General features: G+C 38.3%; 1 protein-coding gene across 1 annotated transcript in view; it reads left to right on the top strand.

Annotated features, from left to right (window-relative positions):
* Positions 1 to 23,926, top strand: part of WDR49 (WD repeat domain 49) — a 187,867-nt gene that overhangs the window by 146,526 nt on the left and 17,415 nt on the right. Inside the window, 2 exon segments of the mRNA XM_045386671.2 lie at positions 15,032 to 15,141; positions 19,430 to 19,576. Of these exon segments, the coding sequence (XP_045242606.2) occupies positions 15,032 to 15,141; positions 19,430 to 19,576 (257 nt within the window).

The following is a 23,926-nucleotide window of genomic DNA, read 5'->3' as shown; positions in this document are numbered from 1 at the left end:
AGGTCCACTTGATCTATAGCTGAGTTTAAGCCCTGAATATCTTTTACACTTTCTGTCTCGATGATCTGTCTAATGTTGACAGTGGGATGTTAAAGTCTCCCTATTATTGTGTGGGAGGCTAAGTCTCTTTGTAGGACTCTAAGAACTTGTTTTACAAATCTGAGTTCTCCTGTATTGGGTGTATATATATTTAGGAGAGTTAGCTCTTCTTGTTGAATTGAACACTTTATCATTATGTAATGCCCTTCCTTGTCTTTTTTTTTTTTTTTTTTTTTTTTTATCTTTGTTGGTTTAAGGTCTGTTCTGTCAGAAACTAGGATTGTAACTCCTGCATTTTTTCTACTTTCCATTTGCTTGGTACAATTTCCTCCATTCCTCTATTTTGAGCCTATGTGTGTCTTGGCATGTGAGATGCATCTTTTGACTACAGCACACCAGTGGGTCTTTACTCTTTATGCAGTTTGCCATTCTGTGTCTTTTAATTGGGGCATTTAGCCCATTTATATTTAAGGTTCATATTGTTAAATGCGAATTTGGTTCTGTCACCATGATGCTGGATGATTATTTTGCAGACTTGTTAGTGTAGTTTCTTCATAGTATCATGGGTCTGTGTACTTCCGTGTGTTTTTGTATTGACTGATAATGGTTTTTCCTTTTCATATTCAGTGCTTCCTTCAGGAGCTCTTGCAAGGCAGGCCTGGTGGTGAAGAATTCCCTCAGCATTTGCTTGTCTGAAAACAATCTTATTTCTCCTTTGCTTATGAAGCTTAGTTTGGCTGGTTATGGAATTCTGGATTGGAAATTCTTTTTTTAAGAATGTTGAATATTGGCCCCCCAATCTTTTCTGGTTTGTAGGGTTTCTGCTGAGAGGTCTGCTGTCAGTCTGATGGGCTTCCTTTGTAAGTGACCTGGCCTTTCTCTCTGGCTTCCCTTTAAATTTTTTCCTTCATGTCAACCTTGGAAAGTCTGATGATTATGTGTCTTGGGATTGATCTTTTAATGTAGTATCTTACTGGGGTTCTCTGGATTTCTTGAATTTGAATGTTGGCCTGTCTTGCTAGGTTGAGAAAGTTCTCCTGAAGTATGTTTTCCAACTCGTTTCCATTTTCTCCATCTCTTGCAGGTACCCCCATCAGTCATAGGTTTGTTTATATAATCTCATAGTTCTCGGAGGCTTCATTTGTTCTTTTTCATTCTTCTTTCTCTAATCTTTTCTGTCTGTCTTATTTCAATGAGATAGTCATCAAGCTCTGAGATTCTGTCCTCTGCATGGACTATTCAGCTATTGACACTTGTGATTGCATTGTGAAGTTCTCTTGTTGTGTTTTTCAGCTCTTTCAGGTCATCTTTGTTCCTTTCTAAACTGGTTATTCTGGTTAACAGCTCCTGTAATGTTTTATCGTGGTTCTTAACTTCTTTGCATTGTGTTAGTACATACTCTTTTACCTCAGTGAAGTTTGTTATTACCCACCTTCTAAAGCCTACTTCTGTCAATTCATCCATCTCAGCCTCAGCCCAGTTCTGTGCCCTTTCTGGAGAGGTGTTACAATCTTTTGGAGTAGAAGAGGCACCCTGGCTTTTTGAATTTTCAGCATTTGTGTGTTGATTTTTTTCTCAACTTTGTGGGTTTATCTACCTTCAATCTTTGAGGCTCCTGACCTTTGGATGAGGTTTTGTGGGGTCTTTTTTGTTGATGCTGTTGTTGCTTTCTGTTTGTTTTTCTTTTTAACAGTAAGACCCTTCTTCTGCAGTTTGCTGGGGGTCCATTCTAGACTCGATTTACCTGGGTCCCTCCTGCACCTAGAGGTATCACCAGTGGAGGCTGCAGAAGAGCAAAGATGACTGCCTGCTCTTTCTCCTGGGAGCTCCATCCCAGAGGGGCACTGACCTGACGCCACTGGGAACTCTCCTGAATGAGGTGTCTGGTGACGCCTGTTTGGAGGTCTCACCTACTTAGGAGGCATGGGATCAAGGACCCTCTTAATGAAGCACTCTATCTGTCCCTTGGTGGAATGGGTGTGCTGCACTGGCAGGAATTCCACTGGTTTCGACTGCCCTGATTCCTCAGAGCCAACAGAAGGAAAGACTAAGTCCACCAAACCAGAGACCATGGCTACTCTTTCCCGCAGGGGCTCCATTCCAGGGAGATCAGAGTTCTGTCTGTGAACTCCTGGCTGGAATCGCTGAAGTTCCCACAGGGAGGGCCCACCCAAAGAGGAGGGATGGATCCAGGTCCCACCTAAAGAAGCAGTTGGCCACGATCTGCCACAGCCACTGTGCTGCCCTGTGAGGTATTCCTCCCAGGCCAAACTGCCCAGTCTCCCCAGCACTGGCAGGGGAAAACGGCTGATTGGAGCCACAGTGATGGTGACCGCCCCTCCCACTGGGTAGTTGGTTGTCTTAGGCAGTCTCCAGCATGCTGCCACTGGCTGCAACCCAAACGGTCACCAAGAATCTGCACAGTTCTGTGCTTGGAACCCAAGGCCCTGGTGGTGTGGGCTCACGAGGTGATCTGATTCATGGGTCGCACAGATCCGTGGAAAAAGCATGGTTTCCCTGGGGGGTAGCTCAATCACTCACCAATATACAGGTTTTGTAGTTCACAGATTTCTCTTAAAACTGGAGCTTTGTTGTCTATCAGATTAAATAGGAGTACAGCAAACAGGTCTTCTCAGGTTGATTATAAGATTATACAGGCATTGGTAGACTTCTGGGGGTGAGAGGCAAAGTTATTTCTCCTGTACAGCAGTTTGTAAAATGAAAAATAATACATCAAAAAGTACTTGTGATCTTTAAAGTTTCTGTCTTAATCTAATTCAGATGAGACTGCATTGATATAATTTTAAGACTTTGTAATAATCAGATATTATAGAAAAATGTCATTTAGGAATTAAACTAATAAAAAAAGGGTTAAAAACATATCCTCAGAATTGATTATCATGTACATCCTTCAGTTCTCCCAGGAATATGATCAGGAATCCTTTGCAGAAATCAGACAAACACAATAAAATTATCAGCTGTAGAATGTCCTTTGTGCTTTCCATCTAATACAGAAAATATTATAAATCATTTTATTTTTAAGAAATATTGTTCTGAAGAATCTGCCTCTTTACCTAATCAGATTGGCAGATTCAAGGAGAGAATCATGCTAGCTCTCATCCATATGAAAAAATATGAGAGGAAAATAAATGTGTGAAAGAATTTAGACTACAGGGCAAAAAGTACATTTGGTGTATATATGCAGGTGGGGGTATGTTTAGAGAGGGGGGTGTGCACAGGAAGAAAGATGAAGGAAAAAAGAAAAAGTCTAAAGAAAATGGGAGAAACAAGAAACATGAAGAAAAAATTAAGTGTTTTAAAGCTATTTTCTCATTTTAACACCTAAGAGTCTTTTTGCAGATTAAAAAATTATATATATAATTTTTTATATATAAAAATTATATATATATATATATATATATATACAAACATACCTGGGTTTTTGCAGGGCTGAAAGTATTTTATAATACTATTTGTGAGAAGTAGGTAGATGGTAAAGAATTATCTTCAATTTAAGTCCTGGGGAGATGAATATAGAATTTAAGAGATTAATAGAAAGGCCTAATTCTTTTTTTTTTTTTTTTTTTTACAAGACTTTATTTGTTTATTAATAAAGTAATTCATTATGACTTTTGGGAAAAAAAAGTTGTAAAATGTTCTGCGTACATGTCAATGTAGGTTAGGCCAGCCAAAAGACAAAGCAAAGCGTCAACATTAAGTCACAGGCTAGGATTATACAAATAAGAACAAATACACGGCTTATAGTACTTGTTAGGTAAACACAACCAAACTAAACTGTACTTCAAATTTGTTTATATAAAAGCATATTAAAGCTCACTTTAAAATAGTGTCCATCTTTTCTTTTAAACAGGCATAGACTCATTTGCAGTCATGTACAAATATACCTAATAGCTTTCTTCATCTTTTAATACAAGTGCAATTCCTTGCTTCTTTATGCAACCTAACAAAATAATATAGAATGAAGTCATTAGAAAAATATGAACCTTTCTGAATCTATATTACATTTTAATTTAAATTGGAAAATACAGTTTAGATCATATGAAACATATGGATTTCAGACATGTATTATCTGTTTCTAACAGATTATCAGAGATGGTCTTTATTTTGGCTGAAATGCAAAAATATGACTTTCTTAATAACAGATTAGTTAAAAATACTTTCCATTGATAGCAGTGCTAGTCCCTAAAACAAAAGGTAAGCAAAACTTATTTGTAAGTTACTGCCTATTCACTGCCCAGAATATGTAGAGCCTAACTCTAAGCCCTTAATATACATCTGTTTTAAAGATAACTGAAAGGCGATCTCACATGCCTGATAATCCTTAATTTAAACAGTCCTGTAAACATAGTCAAAATCTGCTAATAGAAATACAATTCAAGTAAACATTGCATATTTGATTTAAACCACCTTACAGTTAAATTCACTCATGACACATTGGATCATAACCACTAATATGTAAAAAGTTTTTAAAAAATCATCCTTATGTATAGATGAAAATAAACTTTGTAAACTTGTTCATTTAAAATAACTAATGTACTGCAGCTGCTCTTTGGTTTGGCATGGTTTCAGGTACTGAATATTCAAGTAAATTTGTTCCCAGGTAAACCACGTCTCCTAATTTGTTTTTAATGGCAATGGTAAGACCTGAACTTCATTTTTCTTAAGGTGTCATCACAAATGTTCAAGTGTTTGAAGGACCAAAGATAGTACTTATAAAATTTGACAGGGCTTCATTTTGATTTTTTCTCCCCAAATAGTTGATAGCAATAATCAATACCAGTTGAAATACCAAAGAGGCAGCCTTTCCCTGATTCCCACACCACTTGTAGGCCTTTGCTAGAATGGTCATTAATACGCATGAAGCAGTTCAGCTAAAATATACAGTAAGCACATTTTCATATTAGTTAATATGAGTATCCATGGACAACAACATTTATAATGACTTGTAGCTTTTTAACCATTTTCTTTATTTCAAATACATAGATTGTTTACAAATTTTAACTGGGAAAACACTTCTTTGAATACTTTCATGTGCACATATTAGAATATTTTATTGAATTCATAATTAGAATAAATTCTTTGAAGAGGAATTGCTGAGTCAAAAGGCATAAAGGCCTTTGGGTCGTCTTGCTGAAGGTCATCTTGCTGTCTGGACGTATCAGCTCTCCCTCCAGCAGCAATACAAATGGTTGCTTTCCTGCCTTTGAACCAAGAATGGATGTTATTGCTGTCTTAAAAGTGTTGCTATGATATCTTATTGTTTTAAACTACAGTTTTTGATTATTTGTGAAAGTAAACATTTTCAGGTTTATTCAATAAACCTGAAAAATGTAATTCAGTAATTCAATAATAAATTTGAAAGGGATACTCGAAGTCTACTAGACTAACTCCTGTGGTATCCTTAAGAGAAACACATCCCAGCCTTTTTGAATAGTTCCTATATGACACACTCACATCTCACAGATACGTTTCTCTATTATTGGACTATTCTTAATGTCTCTAACGTTAAGTAAAATCCATCTGTAGAACTCTCACTTATCAAGATCTTCATTCTTATTCTAGAGCAACAAAGAGCATAAACTACTCCATTTTTATTATCTGACATATTTTCCTTTGGTTACCATTTAAAAAATTGCTTGTCTGGAAGGGATTCATTATTAGAAACGAGTATAAAGAGTCAGATGAGAAATGAAACAAAAATTCTGCTAGTTTCCCAGTAATTTTATATAAGGGAGAAGGCACACCTCAAATTAATGTTTCTTAAACATGGAAAATAATTATGATATTTTAAATTCCATGTTATTGTTAGGAGGAAACTGATATTTAATATTATTTACATGCTTTTGATTACCTAGTTATTCTGTCAGTAGATTTCACATGAAAAATTAAATTATAAAATAGATAAATAGCTATAAGAAAAACACAAAATATTAAAATCTCATTTTAAATTAGGCTATATGTGGTGTAAATACTTGAAGAATTGGCAGTCTACTTTCGCCAACAATCTGGCAATAACTATCCTATGTCCATGTATGACAAATGAAAGCATATGATGCTCTATTCAGTTTTTGAAATTTGAACTTTAAAAATACTAGAGCAATAAATTATTATTTGGGGGAGTGCCACATCTTTTTACTTTTTGTCTGATCTTTCTGATAGTTCTCAAAAATATTAGAGCTGCTGTAGGGGGATGTTAGAACTCCCTGCTTGGAGTGAAAAATATTGTCTCGTTCTTGCTTAAAGTGATAGTAGCCAACACCGTCTGAGCCCTGACTATATTTCAGGGCCCGTTCTAAGGTCTTTATGTGTTTGCCTAATTTAATTCTCACTGTAATCCTTGGAGATAGCTACTATTATCATCCCCGTTTCACAACTTGAAAAACAGGTGGAGAAATTTAGTGATTTGCACAAGGTCAACCAACCAAGAGGTGAACCGGGGATACAAATGCAGGCATTCAGGCTCCAGAGTCAGTACTTTACCTAACAAGCATCATGTGAAAATATTGACAAATTATTGGTTTGTGAGTCAAGCCATCAAATATTTTATCAAGTACCTGCTATGTATAAGCCACTACTCAAAGCATTTTTCACTCCCTTTTTTATGCCTAGGAGGGTACTTGAGTGATTGTCACAATCATACCTCCCTTCCACAACCAGAGCCAAGAGAAGGGAGATCAGTTACAGCCTTTCCTTCTCATATTATTTATGCCAAGGCTAGTGGATCCCATAGTAGATCACCTTCCTGCATCACCTACTAAGGCATTTTTGCAAAATGTTTTAAAACTATATTTAAGCCTGGAACTACAGTCTTCTGCTTCTTCTTCTTTTTTTTTTCTTTTTTATTATTATACTTTAAGGTCTAGGGTACATGTGCACAACATGTAGGTTTCTTACATATGTATACTTGTGCCATGTTGGTGTGCTGCACCCATCAACTTGTCAGCACCCATCAACTTGTCATTTACATCAGGTATAACTCCCAATGCAATCCCTCCCCTCTCCCCATAATAGGCCCCGGTGTGTGACGTTCCCCCTTCCTGAGTCCAAGTGATCTCATTGTTCAGTTCCCACCTATGAGTGAGAACATGCAGTGTTTGGTTTTCTGTTCTTGCAATAGTTTGCTGAGAATGATGGTTTCCAGCTGCATCCATGTCCCTACAAAGGACACAAACTCATCCTTTTTTATGGTTGCATAGTATTCCATGATGTATATGTGCCACATTTTCTTAATCCAGTCTGTCACTGATGGACATTTGGGTTGATTCCATGTCTTTGCTATTGTGAATGGTGCTGCAATGAACATACGTGTGCATGTGTCTTTATAGCAGCATGATTTATAATCCTTTGGGTATATACCCAGTAATGGGATGACTGGGTCATATGGTACTTCTAGTTCTAGATCCTTGAGAAATCACCATACTGTTTTCCATTATGGTTGAACGAGTTTACAATCCCACCAACAGTGTAAAAGTGTTCCTATTTCTCCACATCCTCTCCAGCACCTGTTGTTTCCTGACTTTTTAATGATTGCCATTCTAACTGGTGTGAGATGGTATCTCACAGTGACTTTGATTTGCATTTCTCTGATGGCCAGTGATGATGAGCATTTTTTCATGTGTCTGTTGGCTGTATGCATGTCTTCTTTTGAGAAATGTCTATTCATATCCTTTGCCCACTTTTTGATGGGGTTGTTTGTTTTTTTCTTGTAAATTTGTTTGAGTTCTTTGTAAGTTCTGGATATTAGCCCTTTGTCAGATGAGTAGATTGCAAAAATTTTCTCCCATTCTGTAGGTTGCCTGTTCACTCTGATGGTAGTTTCTTTTGCTGTGCAAAAGCTCTTTAGTTTAATTAGATCCCATTCGTCAATTTTGGCTTTTGCTGCTGTTGCTTTTGGTGTTTTAGACATGAAGTCCTTGCCCATGCCTATGTCCTGAATGGTATTCCCTAGGTTTTCTTCTAGGGTTTTTATGATATTAGGTCTAACATTTAAGTCTCTAATCCATCTTGAATTAATTTTCGTATAAGGAGTAAGGAAAGGATCCAGTTTCAGCTTTCTACTTATGGCTAGCCAATTTTCCCAGCACCATTTATTAAATGGGGAATCTTTCCCCATTTCTTGTTTTTCTCAGGTTTGTCATGTTTTGTCAGGTTTGTCATGTAGATGTGTGGCTGCAGATGTGTGGCATTATTTCTGAGGACTCTGTTCTGTTCCCTTGGTCTATACCTTTGTTTTGGTTCCAGTACCATGCTGTTTTGGTTACTGTAGCCTTGTAGTATAGTTTGAAGTCAGGTAGCGTGATGTCTCCAGCTTTGTTCTTTTGACTTAGGATTGTCTTGGCACTGTGGGCTCTTTTTTGGTTCCATATGAACTTTAAAGCAGTTTTTTCCAATTCTGTGAAGAAACTCATTGGTAGCTTGATGGGGATGGCATTGAATCTATAAATTACCTTGGGCAGTATGGCCATTTTCCCGATATTGATTCTTCCTATCCATGAGCATGGTACGTTCTTCCATTTGTTTGTGTCCTCTTTTATTTCACTGAGCAGTGGTTTGTAGTTCTCCTTGAAGAGGTCCTTTACATCCCTTGTAAGTTGGATTCCTAGGTATTTTATTCTCTTTGAAGCAATTGTGAATGGAAGTTCATTGATGATTTGGCTCTCTGTTTGTCTGTTACTGGTGTATAAGAATGCTTGTGATTTTTGCACATTAATTTTGTATCCGGAGACTTTGCTGAAGTTGCTTATCAGCTTGAGGAGATTTTGGGCGGAGATGATGCTGTTTTTTAAATATACAATCATGTCATCTGCAAACAGGGACAATTGAATTCTTCTTTTCCTAACTGAAGACCCTTGATTTCTTTCTCTTGCCTGATTGCCCTAGCCAGAACTTCCAACACTATGTTGAATAGGAGTGGTGAGAGAGGGCATCCCTGTCTTGTGCCAGTTTTCAAAGGGAATTTTTACAGTTTTTGCCCATTCAGTATGATATTGACTGTGGGTTTGTTATAAATAGCTCTTATTATCCATTTCTTCTAGATTTTCCAGTTTATTTGCATAGAGGTGTTTATAGTATTCTGATGGTAGTTTGTATTTCTGTGGGGTTGGTGTTGATATCCCCTTTATCATTTTTTATTGCATCTATTTGATTCTTCTCTCTTTTCTTCTTTATTAGTCTTGCTAGCAGTCTATCAATTTTGTTGATCTTTTCAAAAAACCAACTCCTGGATTCATTGATTTTTTGGAGGGTTTTTTGTGTCTCTATCTCCTTCAGTTCTGCTCTGATCTTAGTTATTTCTTGCCTTCTGCTAGCTTTTGAATGTGTTTGCTCTTGCTTCTCTAGTTCTTTTAATTGTAATGTTAGACTGTCAATTTTAGATCTTTCCAGCTTTCTCTTGTGGGCATTTAGTGCTATAAATTTCCCTCTACACACTGCTTTAAATGTGTCCCAGAGATTCTGGTATGTTGTATCTTTGTTCTTATTGGTTTAAAAGAACATCTTTATTTCTGCCTTCATTTTGTTATGTACCCAGTAATCATTCAGGAGCAGGTTGTTCAGTTTCCATGTAGTTGAGTGGTTTTGATTGAGTTTCTTAGTCCTGAGTTCTGCACTGTGGTCTGAGAGACAGTTTATTATAATTTCTGTTCTTGTACATTTGCTGAGGAGTGCTTTACTTCAAATTATATGGTCAATTTTCAAAGAAGTGTGATGTGGTGCTGAGAAGAATGTATATTCTGTTGATTTGGGGTGGAGAGTTCTGTAGATGCCTATTAGGTCTGCTTGGTGCAGAGTTGAGTTCAATCCCTGGATATCCTTGTCAACTTTCTGTCTCATTGATCTGTCTAATGTTGACAGTGGGGTGTTGAAGTCTCCTATTATTACTGTGCGGGAGTCTAAGTCTCTTTGTAAGTCTCTAAGGACTTGCTTTATGAATCTGGGTGCTCCTGTATTGGGTGCATATATATTTAGGATAGTTAGCTCTTCCTGTTGAATTGATCTCTTTACTACTATGTAATGGCCTTCTTTGTCTCTTTTGATCTTTGATCGTTTAAAGTCTGTTTTATCAGAGACTAGTATTGCAACCCCTGCTTTTTTGTTTTCCATTTGCTTGGTAGATCTTCCTCCATCCCTTTATTTTGAGCCTATGTGTGTCTCTGCATGTGAGATGGGTCTCCTGAATACAGCAAACTGATGGGTCTTGACTCTTTATCCAATTTGCCAGTCTATGTCTTTTAATTGGAGCATTTAGTCCATTTACATTTAAGGTCAATATTGTTATGTGTGAACTTGATCCTGTCATTATGATATTAGCTGGTTATTTTGCTCGTTAGTTGATGCAGTTTCTTCCTAGCATCGATGGTCTTTATATTTTGGCGTGTTTTTGCAATGGCTGGTACTGGTTGTTCCTTTCCATGTTTAGTGCTTCCTTCAGGGTCTCTTGTAGGGCAGGCCTGGTGGTGACAAAATCTCTAAGCATTTGCTTGTCTGTAAAGGATTTTATTTCTCCTTCACTTATGAAACTTAGTTTGGCTAGATATGAAATTCTGGGTTGAAAATTCTTTTCTTTAAGAATGTTGAATATTGGCCCCCACTCTCTTCTGGCTTGGAGAGTTTCTGCCGAGAGATCTGCTGTTAGTCTGATGAGCTTCCCTTTGTGGGTAACCCGACCTTTCTCTCTGGCTGCCCTTAAGATTTTTTCCTTCATTTCAACTTTGGTGAATCTGACAATTATGTGTCTTGGAATTGCTCTTCTTGAGGAGTATCTTTGTGGTGTTCTCTGTATTTCCTGAATTTGAATGTTGGCCTGCCTTACTAGGTTGGGGAAGTCCTCCTGGATGATATCCTGAAGAGTGTTTTCCAACTTGGTTCCATTTTGCCCCTCACTTTAAGGCACCCCAATCAGACGTAGATTTGGTCTTTTCACATAATCCCATACTTCTTGAAGGCTTTGTTCATTTCTTTTTCCTCTTTTTTCTTTAGACTTCTCTTCTCACTTCATTTCATTCATTTGATCCTCAATCACTGATACTCTTTCTTCCAGTTGATCGAGTCGGTTACTGAAGCTTGTGCATTTGTCATGTATTTCTCGTGTCATGGTTTTTATCTCTATCAGTTTGTTTATGGCCTTCTCTGCATTGATTATTCTAGTTGTCCATTCTTCCATTCTTTTTTCAAGATTTTTAGTTTCTTTGTGCTGGGTACATAATTCCTCCTGTAGCTCTGAGAAGTTTGATGGACTGAAGCCTTCTTCTCTCAACTCATCAAAGTCATTCTCCATTCAGCTTTGATCCGTTGCTGGCAATGAGCTGCGTTACTTTGGATGGGGAGATGCGCTCTTATTTTTTGAATTTCCAGCTTTTCTGCCCTGCTTTTTCCCCATCTTTGTGGTTTTATCTGCCTTTGGTCTTTGATGATGGTGACGTACTGATGGGGTTTTGGTGTGGGTGTCCTTCCTGTTTGTTAGTTTTCCTTCTAACAGTCAGGACCCTCAGCTGTAGGTCTTTTGGAAATTGCTTGAGGTCCACTCCAGACCATGTTTGCCTGGGTATCAGCAGCAGAGGCTGCAGAAGATAGAATATTGCTGAACAGCCTGTGTACCTGTCTGATTCTTGCTTTGGAAGCTTCGTCTCAGGGGTGTACCCCACCATGTAAGGTGTGGGGTGTTGGTCTCCACCTAGTGGGGGATGTCTCCCAGTTAGGCTACTCAGGGGTCAGGGATCCATCCACTTGAGCAGGCAGTCTGTCCATTCTCAGATCTCAACCTCCATGTTGGGAGATCCACTGCTCTCTTCAAAGCTGTCAGACAGTGTCGTTTGCATCTGCAGAGGTTTCTGCTGCTTTTTGTTCAGCTGTGCCCTATCCCCAGAGGTGGAGTCTACAGAGACAGGTAGGCCTCCTTGAGCTGCTGTGGGCTCCACCCAGTTCGAGTTTCCCAGCGGCTTTTCTTATCTACTTAAGCCTCAGCAATGGCAGGTGCCCCTCCCCCATCCTCACTGCTGCCTTGCGGTTAGATCGTAGACTGCTGTGCTAGCAATGAGGGAGGCTCCCTGGGTGTGGGACCCTCTTGGCCAGGTTTGGGATATAGTCTTCTGGTGTGCTCGTTTGCTAAGATCCTTGGTAAAGCGCAGTATTAGGGTGGGAGTTACCCGATTTTCCATGTGTTGTGTGTCTCAGTTCCCCTGGCTAGGAAAAGGTACTCCATTCCCCCTTGTGATTCCCAGGTGAGGCGATGCCTCGCCCTGCTTCAGCCCTCGCTGGTTGGGCTGCAGCAGCTGACCAGCACCGATTGTCTGGCACTCCCTAGTGAGATGAACTCAGTACCTCAGTTGAAAATGCAGAAATCACCCGTCTTCTGTGTCGCTCGCGCTGGGAGCTGGAGACTGGAGCTGTTCCTATTCGGCCATCTTGCTCCACCCCTCTTCTGCTTTATCTTCATCCATCACTTCTCCTCTTGAGAATATTTGCCTTGTTCCAGTCCCTTGTGCATTTTCAGAGTAACCACTCCTGCAAATGTCAGATGTCTACCTGTGAAAAGAAAGCAATAGATCGTTGACTTTATTTGTTGTGATTTCCAAGAGATGCTTTCCTACCCTCTGCCTACTTTTCTCCCTCTGTGGATAAAACTCTTTAGTGGAAATGGGCAAAATGTTTTGCTTTGATTTAGATTCCACAGGATGAGATAGTCAGAAAGCAAATGGTCTGAAAACAGGGAAGAGTTTAGTGTATTTTGGAAAAAAAATCGAGGTATGTCGTTAACTACTCTAAAGGGGAACCTCTTTACCTGTGCTCCCCCAATCTTTTGCACATGTTTACATGAATAATTCTTTTCTAGAAAAAGGTATATTCTTAATCCAATAACTGCAGGGCCTAACTGTACTACACTCCATGCTTTCAGTATCCAACACCAACTTCTTATTTTTGTCGATCCCCTTACTATCTTAAAATGCCTCTCTAAGGATATCATTATTTCTTGTCTTGAAAGCCTAAATAGTGGCTAAATACTAATTCTTACTCACATGAGATGGCATATGGCGAGGGATGCCATTCCAGTGCAATTGGGGAAAAACTGCCCACTTACCCAATCACAAAGCTCTCCTAAAAGGAAAAAAAAAATCTATAATTCCAAGTAATTTATGTTGATACTCTCCTGATTCAAGGAAATCATGATTAAGTACCTCCCCCTATCCCCTCTTAAATGTGCGTTGTGCTTGAAAACTTGCTTCCAAAGAGTAGTATATGGAAAAAGGGAAAAAATAACTGTACAGTAGCTATTGTAAACATTACTAAAAACTTGGCAAATACAATGGTGGCCAGGTATTTGAAGTTAACATCAACCATGGAAGTCAGGTTGGTAGCATGCACACTTGGTTTGATGGGATAAGAGCAGCAGTTCACCTTTGTTGCTTTCCTCTCAACAACTCATAACCCCAGTCTCACTGTGAGAAGAATATCAAATAAACCCAAACTGAGGGATATTCTACCAAAAAAATCTGACAAGTATTTCTTAAAACTGTCAAGATCATAATAAACAAGAAAAGCCTCAAAAATTGTCACAGGCCAGAGACTAAGGAGTTAGACAACAAAATATAATGTTGACATTACAGAAAAATGACATTAAGAAAAAACTAGTAAAACTCTAATAAAATATGGAATTCAGTTAATAGTAATGGTGCTCTGAAGAGACTAATAACATTTTTTGGCAATAGTAATGTACCAATATTGATCTCTTTATTGTGACAAATGGTAGTGTAAGATGTTATAATAGGGAAAATTGGTTGAGGGGTATACTGGAGCTCTACTAACTTTTCTGCAAATCTAAAACCTCTAAAATGAAAAGTTTATATATGAGAAAGCAATTAATACATTACTACTTAAAGTCATGCAAATAGCATCTGATATTAAATTTAAGAGAGATATATAGACTTTTTACTTGTATTGATATTTTAAAATCTTTTAAAATTGGAAGATACAGTAAAAATAGGGTGAAGGAAAAAGAAAGCTGGAAATGAACATTACTTGAATGCTATTATTTATTAGGCACATTTCTGAACTTTCATCCATCTTATCTCCTTTAAATCTACAGCAAGAGTCCCATTACATTGAGGAGAAAATTGAGGCTGAAAGTATGGGAAACAACTCAGGGTCTTATAGCTACAAAATCCATAGAAGATATAAGAATAAAAGTCAGGGAGTGGAAGAATGGAAAGGAACTATAAAGGGCTGAGGGATGTGGGGAAGGGAGGCAGAAGGAAGAGGGTGAGTCAAGATCCCCAGGACTCTCCACGATTTTGTGATGATGGGTGTGTTTTCTGGCATGGTGCTCTGAAGAGACCAATAATTTTTGGCAACATAACTTATAGCTGTTAAGGTTGAAGTCTATGACAGTGAATTTTAAATAGATTTGAGATCATTTTCTGTTTTCTCACAAGATTATATACAGCTATGTAATGATTTTTTTCCCATGTTTTATTGATAAAAATTCTTTCTATGGATTCAAGTTACACTAAAGTTTTCTTATAAATTCATATGAGAAAGCCTCAAAAATACTGAACTTTTTTACATTTGGATGCCATAACCATAACTAAAGATACATGCCTAACACTGAATAAATAAGCTTTGACACAAAGCATTGATGCTTACTTCTCATTTTGTAATTTATTAATAAGGCAAGGATAATGTATGTGTTTCTGTAAAATTTTCTTCTGAATAATTTTTTCTCTAAACTTGTTGCTATGGGGACAGGGTCTTTGTTTGATTAGACTCTTGGACACTCTGGCTCTCACTCTTTTCTATTATCACCTGGCTAGTAGGCATTTTGTTAAAAGATATGGCTTGATTAGTGTAAACAAATATCACTACTTCTGTTCACAGGAATAGATTGTTTCTTTTTTCGGTCAAAGATACATCTAGCCAGAAAGAGTCTCTTCATCCCAGTGGTTAATAATGTATTTCAACATGAATTATTTTCTTCCAGTGTCAGACCATCAGAAGATATAAATTTAGGCATAAAATATAAGGAAAGAAGTACCTACATGAAAGAAACACAAAAACCTTATTATGGTGAAGTTATAAAAAAATCATTCAGTAAGTAGTCTCTGTTGTTAATGTATTTTTATAATGTTATTTAATAGATTAGTGTGAATACAAATGGCTACTCTGTGTGTTGGGAATGTACCTATTCCTTAATAAACATGAATATAATGTCCTGTGAACCCCATTTAACAAAGGAGAAAATTGAGGTACAGAGACATTAAGTCACCTGTCCAAGGCCTCACAGAATACTAGCGGAAAAAGTGTAAGGTCTAAGTCAGTGTGTTGGACCACTCTTGTATTGCTACAAAAAAATGCCAGAAACTATATAATTTATTTTTAAAAAAAGAGGTTTAATTGGCTCACAGTTCTGCAGACTGTACAGGAACTATAATGTTGGCATCTGCTTGGTGGAAGGTGAAGCAATAGCAGGCACGTCACAGGGTGGGAGCAGGAGCAAGAGGGAGTGGGGGAGGTGCTACACACTTTAAACAGCCAGATCTCTGAGGACTGACTACCATGAGGACAGCACTAAGCCGTGAGGGAATCACCCTCATGACCCGAACACCTCTCAACAGGCCTCATCTCCAACACTAGGGATTACATTTCAGCATGAGATTTGGGCAGGGACAAGTATCCAGGGTATATCATTCCATCCCTGGCACCTCCAAATCTCATGTCCTTCTCCCATTGCAAAATAAAACCATTCCTTCCCAATAGTCCTCCAAAGTCTTAACTCATTCCAGCAATAACTTAAAAGTACAAAGTTCAAAGTTTCATTTGAAACAAGGTAAGCTTCTTCCACCTACAAGCCTGTAAAATAAAAAACAAGTCATTTACTTCCAAGATAAAATGGGCGGTGGGGGGGGGTGGGGTGGGGGGTGGGGCGGGTGAGATAGGCGTTGGGTAAACATTTTCATTCCAAAAGGAGAAATTGGCCAAAAGACAGGGGCTATAGGCTCCAGGCAAGTCTGAAATTCAGCAGGGCAGTCATTACATCTTAAAGCTCCAAAATAATCTCCTTTGACTCCATGCCCACGTCCAGGGCACAATGGCACCAAGGGTAGGCTCCCAAGGTCTTGCACAGGTCTGCCACTGTGTCTCTGCAGGGTACAGCCCCTGTGGTTGTTCTCATGGGTTAGAGTTGAGTGCCTGCAGCTTTTTCAGGCATAGGATGCAGCTGCCAGTGAATCTACCGTTCTCAAGTGCGGAGAACGGTGGCCCTCTTTACAGAGCTCCACTAGGCAGTGCCCCAGTGGGGACTCTGCATGAGACCTCCAACCCTACATTTCCCATCTGCACTGTGCTAGTAGATGTTCTCTGTGAGGGGTCTGCCCTGCAGCAGGTTTCTTGCTGGGCACCCAGGATTTTTTTTTATATTCTCTGAAATCTAGATGAGGCTGCCAAGCCTCCTTCTCTCTTGCACTCTATTTACCTGCAGGCTTAGCATCACATGGAAGCCACCAAAGCTTGTGGCTTACTCACTCTGGAGTGGCTGCCTGAGTTGTATCGGGCTCTTTGAGCCACAGCTGGAGCTGGAGCAGCAGGGATACGGAGAACAGTGCTATAGTCCTTGTAGGCCTGTGGGCCTGTGATGGGAGGGGCTGTCTAGAAGGCCTTCAAGGCCTTTTACCTGTTGTCTTGGATATTAGCTCTTGGCTCTCTTTTAGTTATACAGATCTCTTTGGCAAATGGTTGCTCCAGAGCCTGCTTGAATTCCTCTCCTGATAATGCTTTTTGTTTGTTTGTTTGCCACATGACAGGGCTTCAAATTTCCTAAACATTTATACTCTGCTTTTTCTTTAAATATAACTTCCAACTTTTAATCATTACTTTGCTCCTACATCTAAGCTAGGCTATTAGAAGCAGCCAGGGAATATCTTGATGCTCTGCTGTGTAGAAATTTCTTCTGCTAGATACCCTAAATTATCAATGTTAAGTTCAAGCTTCCACAGATGCCTAGGCCATGAACACAATGCAGCTGAAGTCTTTGGTAAGGCATAATATGGGTGACCTTTGTTCCAGTTCCCAGTACGTTCTTCATTTCCATCTGAGACCTTGTCGGCCTGTACTTCACTGCACACATCACTGTCAGCATTTTGGCTACTACCATTTAACCAGTCTCTAAGAATTTCCAAAATTCCCCTCATCTTCCTGTCTTCTGAGTTCTCCAGACTCTTCCAAGCTCTGCCAATTAGCCAGATCCAAAGCCACTTGCACGTTTTTAGGTATCTTTTTAGCAATGCCCCACTCTTGGTACCAATTTTCTGTGTCAGGCCATTTTTTGCATTGCTGTAAAGAAATATCTGAGACTAGGTAATTTATAAAGAAAAGGGATTTAATTGGGTCACCGTTCTGCAGGCTGTACAGGTATGGCACCAACATTTGCCCACCTTCTGGTGAGGGCCTCAGAAACCTTACAATGATGGTGGAAGGTGAAGGGGAAGCAGGCAATATCACATGGTGAAAGTAGGAGCAAGTTGGGGGTAGTGCCACACACAGTTAAACCACCAGATCTTGTGAGAACTCACTCACTATTGCAAAGACAGCACCAAGGGAATGGCACTAAACAATTCATGAAAAAATATATCCCCATGATCCAGTCATCTTCTACCAGGCCCCATCTCCAACACTGGGGATTACAATTCAATGTGAGATTTAAAGGGAACAAATATCCTAACTGTATTAGTCAGAAAATATGTGTGAAGTACCTAATACAGTTCTAAAAAAAGAGATGGCACCAGAATTTTTATATTTCCCTTTAGTGTTTAAGAAATGAAGATGAATAAAAACTATTTTTGCTCTCAGAAATCCTGAAGCCACACAGAACAATGCATTAGTCTAGTTGTTGACTGACCAGAAAAGAATTATAAGACCAGTAACCTAAAACAAAGGAATCATTATTATACTAAGGTATATTGTTTAGAAACATAGATGAGAATCCTTCCTGAAGCTTTATTTTATATTAAAAATATGTTACTTACTACAAAATAATCTTTTCAACTTATGTCCAAGGGAATGTCACACTTTCATAGAGCAGATATGTTGATTTCTAAATTTCTGATGAAATTTTGCTGTAAAAAGCTGCCTAATTATTTGTTAACATTCAATGCCCATTTATCAAGTAATCTCCACAGAATTTTTGTTAGGTTTACATGAGATAGATATGTAAAGCACTTTGACTACTGCCTGGCATATTACAGCAACCAATACAATCTTATTAGTAATGTTGTTATTGTTATACCTCGGAGCATAACCTTTGGGATTAAACATATTTCAGCCTAAGTCCATGGTCTGCTATTTAACAGTTACGTGAACTGAGACAAACTACTAAAGCATCATAAGCCTCAGTTTCCTCATCTGTCTTAAGGGCACAATGATACCTTACATGTTGTAAAGATTTCTTCTTTAATTTGACCTAGCACATTAAGTTTTCAAGGAGTGGTCCCTGGCCTAGCACCATAAGCATCAACTGGAACTTACTAGAAATGTAAATTATGGGACCCTCATCCCTGCTTTCCTCCATTAGTCAGAAGCCAAGGGGGTCACACAGCAGTCTATGTTTTAGTAAGCCCTCCAGGTAATTCTGATGCCTGTTATAGTTTGAAATCCACTAACATAAAACAAGACTTGTTCCATATCAGCTGCTGAATATGGATTAGTTTCCTTTTCTTAGGTACTGAGCCACCATCATGACAAAAACCCAGTTCCTACTTTCACAGAACTAACAAAGAAACATAAAATTATATCTCAAATTGAGCTTTTATAGATTTCCATTCTATTATCCAATTATTACATGAAGCACAGAGAATTTCTTTTCACTTTGTTCAAGACTTTGCTTTTAAGAGCATGATTAAAATAGATTTCTATCATCTCATTGTGTGCATAATAAATACAGTAACACAGCTCTGGTTTATTTGATAACATTATTTTAAAAGTACCTGCCAATTCAAAATTTTAGATGTTTTGTTAAACTAAACACTGAAAAAAATAGATTCCATTTCACAAAGGATACAATTTTCTTGTAGATAAAAGAAAAACTGGAGCTTTTCCAAAACTGCAGAATATTCATTTTCAAGGGAAAATAGCAGAAAAATACAAAATAAAAAAAATGAATGGGAAGCCTTGAGTTCCTTTTGGTTCCTTTGAATAAAAAGCACTATGGATTTATTTTGAACAGCTGTGTTTATAGGGTTTGCAGATCACTGCAGCTGTACCAGCTGAGTAATAGGAAGGTTAAATTTATAAATGTTAACTTGAAAATGTGCTAGCTCTTTTCAAGGAATTAATGTTATTGTACTCTTTTTCTCCCTGTCTTCCTCTAAAACCTGCTGTTGTGAAGGTGCATTTAGGTCATTAAGCATTGGAGTCCTGGAAGAGCTGCCGGAAGTGAATAAACCTGCTTTCCTTCTAGACTCTGAGAAATACTTTAGGAAAGAGCCAGAGGAGGAGCATCCCCAAATTCCAGAGGCCCCGTCACTTTTTGAAAGTAAGTTCTCAGCCATCATACACCTCTACTATCCCTTTTCATGAAACTTAATCATTTAAAAATAGAATAGAAAAGCATGAAAATAACAAGTGTTTGCCTTGTAGGTTGCCGTGAAACAAAGTGTGGTTTGACTGTTAAGATTTATAGTTCAGCTGCTGATCTGTGCTTTCAGATAGGACAGCCAACAGGCTGGGATATATGAAATGAATATTTTTATTTTGTTCCTTTTCTGAAGTTAGAATGCCACGAACACGTATCCATGAATCTTCCATGGATGAGAATCTCTCTCCCCAAATAACCTTAATTTTCAAAACCGTTGCTGGAGGAAGCCATCATAAGACCCCTTTAGAACACAGTGTCTGGCAATCTTGTTTATTTTTATGTGAAACACTCTAAATAGAGACGACTTAAAATGTATTGTCTTAAAGTCTTCCAGCTGCAGAGCTAGGCTAATGAGATGAGAAGACAAGAAAGCTTAAGTTGGAAACTATAAGTGAATGATGTCTAAAGATATAGAAACAAGATGTACAAAATAATTCTTTATTTTTCAGACTATTATAGTCTTCTGAATTCTTAAAAGTTTGAGGAATAATTCTGTAGAAAAATTCTTCCAGCAAAGAAGGGTCCTGTGGGAGAATAGGTAACACAACCTGATTCTCAGTGAAGCACTCAGAAAGCATATGGACACTGCAGGGAAGCTCATTTAAAATAATTAATAAAAAGTTCAAGTTTTCAGCTTGTAAGAATCAGAAAAAATCAGAATTAAACTAAGCCATCTGAGATCTGTGGTTTCAAAACTGTTAAAATCCTCTGAGCTGGGATTCAACATCATCCTTGAGAAATAATAATGTTTGTAGTAGAAAGGTGTTTCCTTATATCCACAGTTAGGGAAGTTTAAGAGTCTCCTCTTTGCTTTGTGCCTATGGAAAGGGAGAACAGCTGGTCAACATTTTTGTTGTTGTTGAAATTCTACTTATAGGCAAGGTACAGCTGTCATACTTCATTACCATAGTTTACAGTCTAATTATTATCAGGTATTTTTTTTCTTTTTCTTTTAAAAAAAAAACATTTTCTTAGAATTTCTCTTTGCTTGCTCTTGTGTGGGTAATCTATGGTTTCTGCTCATTTCTCTTAAAAACGAAGCCAGAACTTTAGGGCTTTTTTGCGGGCTCAGAAAATGATACCCCAAAATATGCCACTTTGGCATGTTAAGTGCTTTGAATGAAGTGGATTGAAAGGCCTCAGAACCAGTCTGTCTTACGTTCTCCTGCTGTCTACCCTGCTTTTCCTTTCAAAGTTCAGGGAGGGTTTCTCTCTGAAATTCCCCCATCTGACTGAGGAGGGTTCTTCCTAAAGAAATGCAACTGTAGTGAACCCCCTCTCTAGGAATCTCATCAAACAACCTGTAAATGTTATTTATCAGAGGAGAAGTTAAAAGTCATCACCACATCCAAACAGGCTATTGCCTACTTTTCTGGAGGATGCTCTAAATAACTCTTTTTTAACCTAAAAGACTACCTGCATAATAAGACAACCTTTGTTCACAGTGCAGTTCTACCCCTCACCTTTTAAAACTTGTCATCAGCTCCGCCAGAGCACAAAGAAACTTTGTCCCGGGCTATTTTCTGTTCCTTGGGCTCATTCATTTCCTCTAAAAAGTATTTACTCTTCCTGTAAAATTGCCTACCCCCTCACCCTCCCTCCTCCACCCTGCCATTTGCCATTTCCCTCTTCTCTGTGAATAGGGTATTTAAACTTCAACCCTCTGGCCCTTCTTTGAGTCTCATATTTTGTGGGGTTTTCATGCACATGTGTACATTAATAAATTTGTATATTATTACCTGTTAATCTTCGTGTTTTCAATTTACTTCAATAAGCTCAATTGCCCAGCCTCCAGAGGGAAGGTTTAAACTCCCCTACAGCTCTAAATAACTCTTAGTGTGGCTGATAAGGATTTCAGTCTGTCATCCCATCATTTTTCACCAGGATGACTCACTTTTAAGAATGAAATGGGGGCTGGGCATGGTGGCTCATGCCTGTAATCCCAGCACACTGGGAGGCCAAGGCGGGTGGATCATGAGGTCAGGGGATTGAGGCCATCCTGGCCAACATGTTGAAACTCTGTCTCTACTAAAATACAAAAAATTAGCTGGGCATGGTAGTGCATGCCTGTTGTCCCAGCTACACAGGAGGCTGAGGCAGGGGAATCTCTTGAACTCGGAAGGTGGAGGCCAAAATTGCACCACTGCACTAGCCTGTCGGGGGGGAAAAAAAAAGAATGAATATGGGAAGTACTTATCTTGTCCTTGTGAGCCACAAATAGACATGAAACAGGAACGACCACTAAAAAAGATCCGGACATAGGACAAGGTTGTAAAGATAGTCCAGATACAGGTATACATACAGGAGGAAACCGAGACAGAAAATGGAGTCAGAATTGAGGCAAGATGAATAGGTGACAGAGAATATGCAAAAGCTGGAGGAAAGAAGCGAGAGAGACAGGTAATGAAAGCAGAAAAGACCTCTCTTCAGTGGGTGAGAGTTCCTGCTTCTATGAAGAATCTTTTATATAATCTGTGGCAGAAGGAAGCCACACACGAATTCTTCACATGGGCAGGGAAGATGTGTGGGTGAAGAGGTGGGGTTAATGGCTGGGCAGAAATAACCAAAATACTTAAAAGACTCTAATAAATTTTCAAAGAGAATTTTTTTCCCCTGGATTTCTTATTAAAATTTCCTGTAACTTCCCCACGGTTTTTAAAAGATGTTTTCTTTCTTTTGGTTTTTAATTTTCTTTCTTCAGTTTTTCTTCTTTTACTTCCCTGTTTTGAAAGTGTTTCCTCTTACTTGCCTTTTCTGCAAGTGAAAATAATTTTCTTTTAAAAGCTTCACCAACTTGTGAGAGAAACAGATGCAGATTATTGATGACATAGGACACCACCAATGAGGTTCCATGAAAATGCCAGGAAAAAAGTTTGACTCATTCTGGCTGGAGCATGGGAAAGAATTCAGTCACATTCGAGCTGGGACTTAAAGGATGAGTGGATCAAAGATGAGGGAGAAAACAAGGAAATAGTGAGGAAGGACATATCAAGGTTGAGGAAAGAGCAAAAGTCAAAATGAATCCAAGTTGGCTACAATGAGTGACTTCAGGCATTGAGACATTAACTGAGTTTTACACGTGTTAGTAGAGGTAAAGTAAAATGTGTTTGGAAGGTGTTAAGTTAGAGGTACTGGTGTGCCATTTACAAATAAAGTTCTGGAGGATTGAAGCAGATTGTATATACACTCTGTGATATCATAGTCTTTCACAAGCAGATACTGAAATAATGTTTGTTCATTTTTGTATTTAGCTTTTCCTAGGCTAGATTGCATATAGTAGCATTTGTGCTGGATGCTGAAGATGCAGAGATAATATGTAGATACCCAGCCTTCAGAGATCTTGACATCGAAGTGGAGTGGGGAAATAGATAAATAGACAAATAATTATATTCTACAACAAGGGCTATGATAGAGATACATACTGCATACTATGGGAACACATGAAAATCCAGAGATGACTTTTCAGGAAAACCAGAGTATACCCGAACTAGATGTTAAAAGTTAAGTTGCTATGAGCCAGGTTGGAAAAAAAAAAAGCGAGGGATGATACTCTGGTAGAGGAGTGGTATAGGCAGCTCTAAGGTGGTATAAATAATATGATGTGCTAAGGGAGTTACATGTAGTTGCCACTGGCTGGGTTCTAGAAGGAGCTTGAAGAAAACTAGGCTAGACAGGTAGGTGGGGGGCAATGGAGCATCTAGTAAACTATACTAAGGACTTTGACATTTATTTAATCAGAAGTAGGGAGCTATTGAAATATTTTAATCATTCTGAATTTTACCATTTTATATCCTATATTACCTCTTCAATGTTTATATTTATTTGTATTATTCTTAAAGTGATTGTTCTAGAAGTTACAATGCTTTTTCCTGTGCTCTTTATTCCTTCTTGTGACACTAGGCTTTCATCTGAGACCATTTTCCTTCAGTCTGAAGAATTTTCTACAGAATTTCTTAAAATATGGGCCTGCTTGTGAATAATTTTCCCAGCTTTTAGATGTCTGAAAGATGTATTTATTTCATTTTGACTTTGGAAGGATATTTTCATTGGATTTAAAACTCTAGATGTCAGGGTTGTTGTTATTGTTGTTGTTTCAACTTTTTAAAGTTAACATATTTCCCTGCATCCATAGTTTCTGTTTAAAATCCTGCTCTTAATATTATTGAATCATCTTATCCTGGCTGCTTTTAAAATCTTTCTCTTTAGCCTTGGTTTTCAGATGTTTTACTGTGATGAGTCTAAGTACTG

This window comes from Macaca fascicularis, chromosome 2 (assembly GCF_037993035.2).
Source record: "Macaca fascicularis isolate 582-1 chromosome 2, T2T-MFA8v1.1".
Lineage (NCBI taxonomy): Eukaryota > Metazoa > Chordata > Mammalia > Primates > Cercopithecidae > Macaca > Macaca fascicularis.
This window is presented reverse-complemented; position numbering and strand designations above follow the sequence as displayed.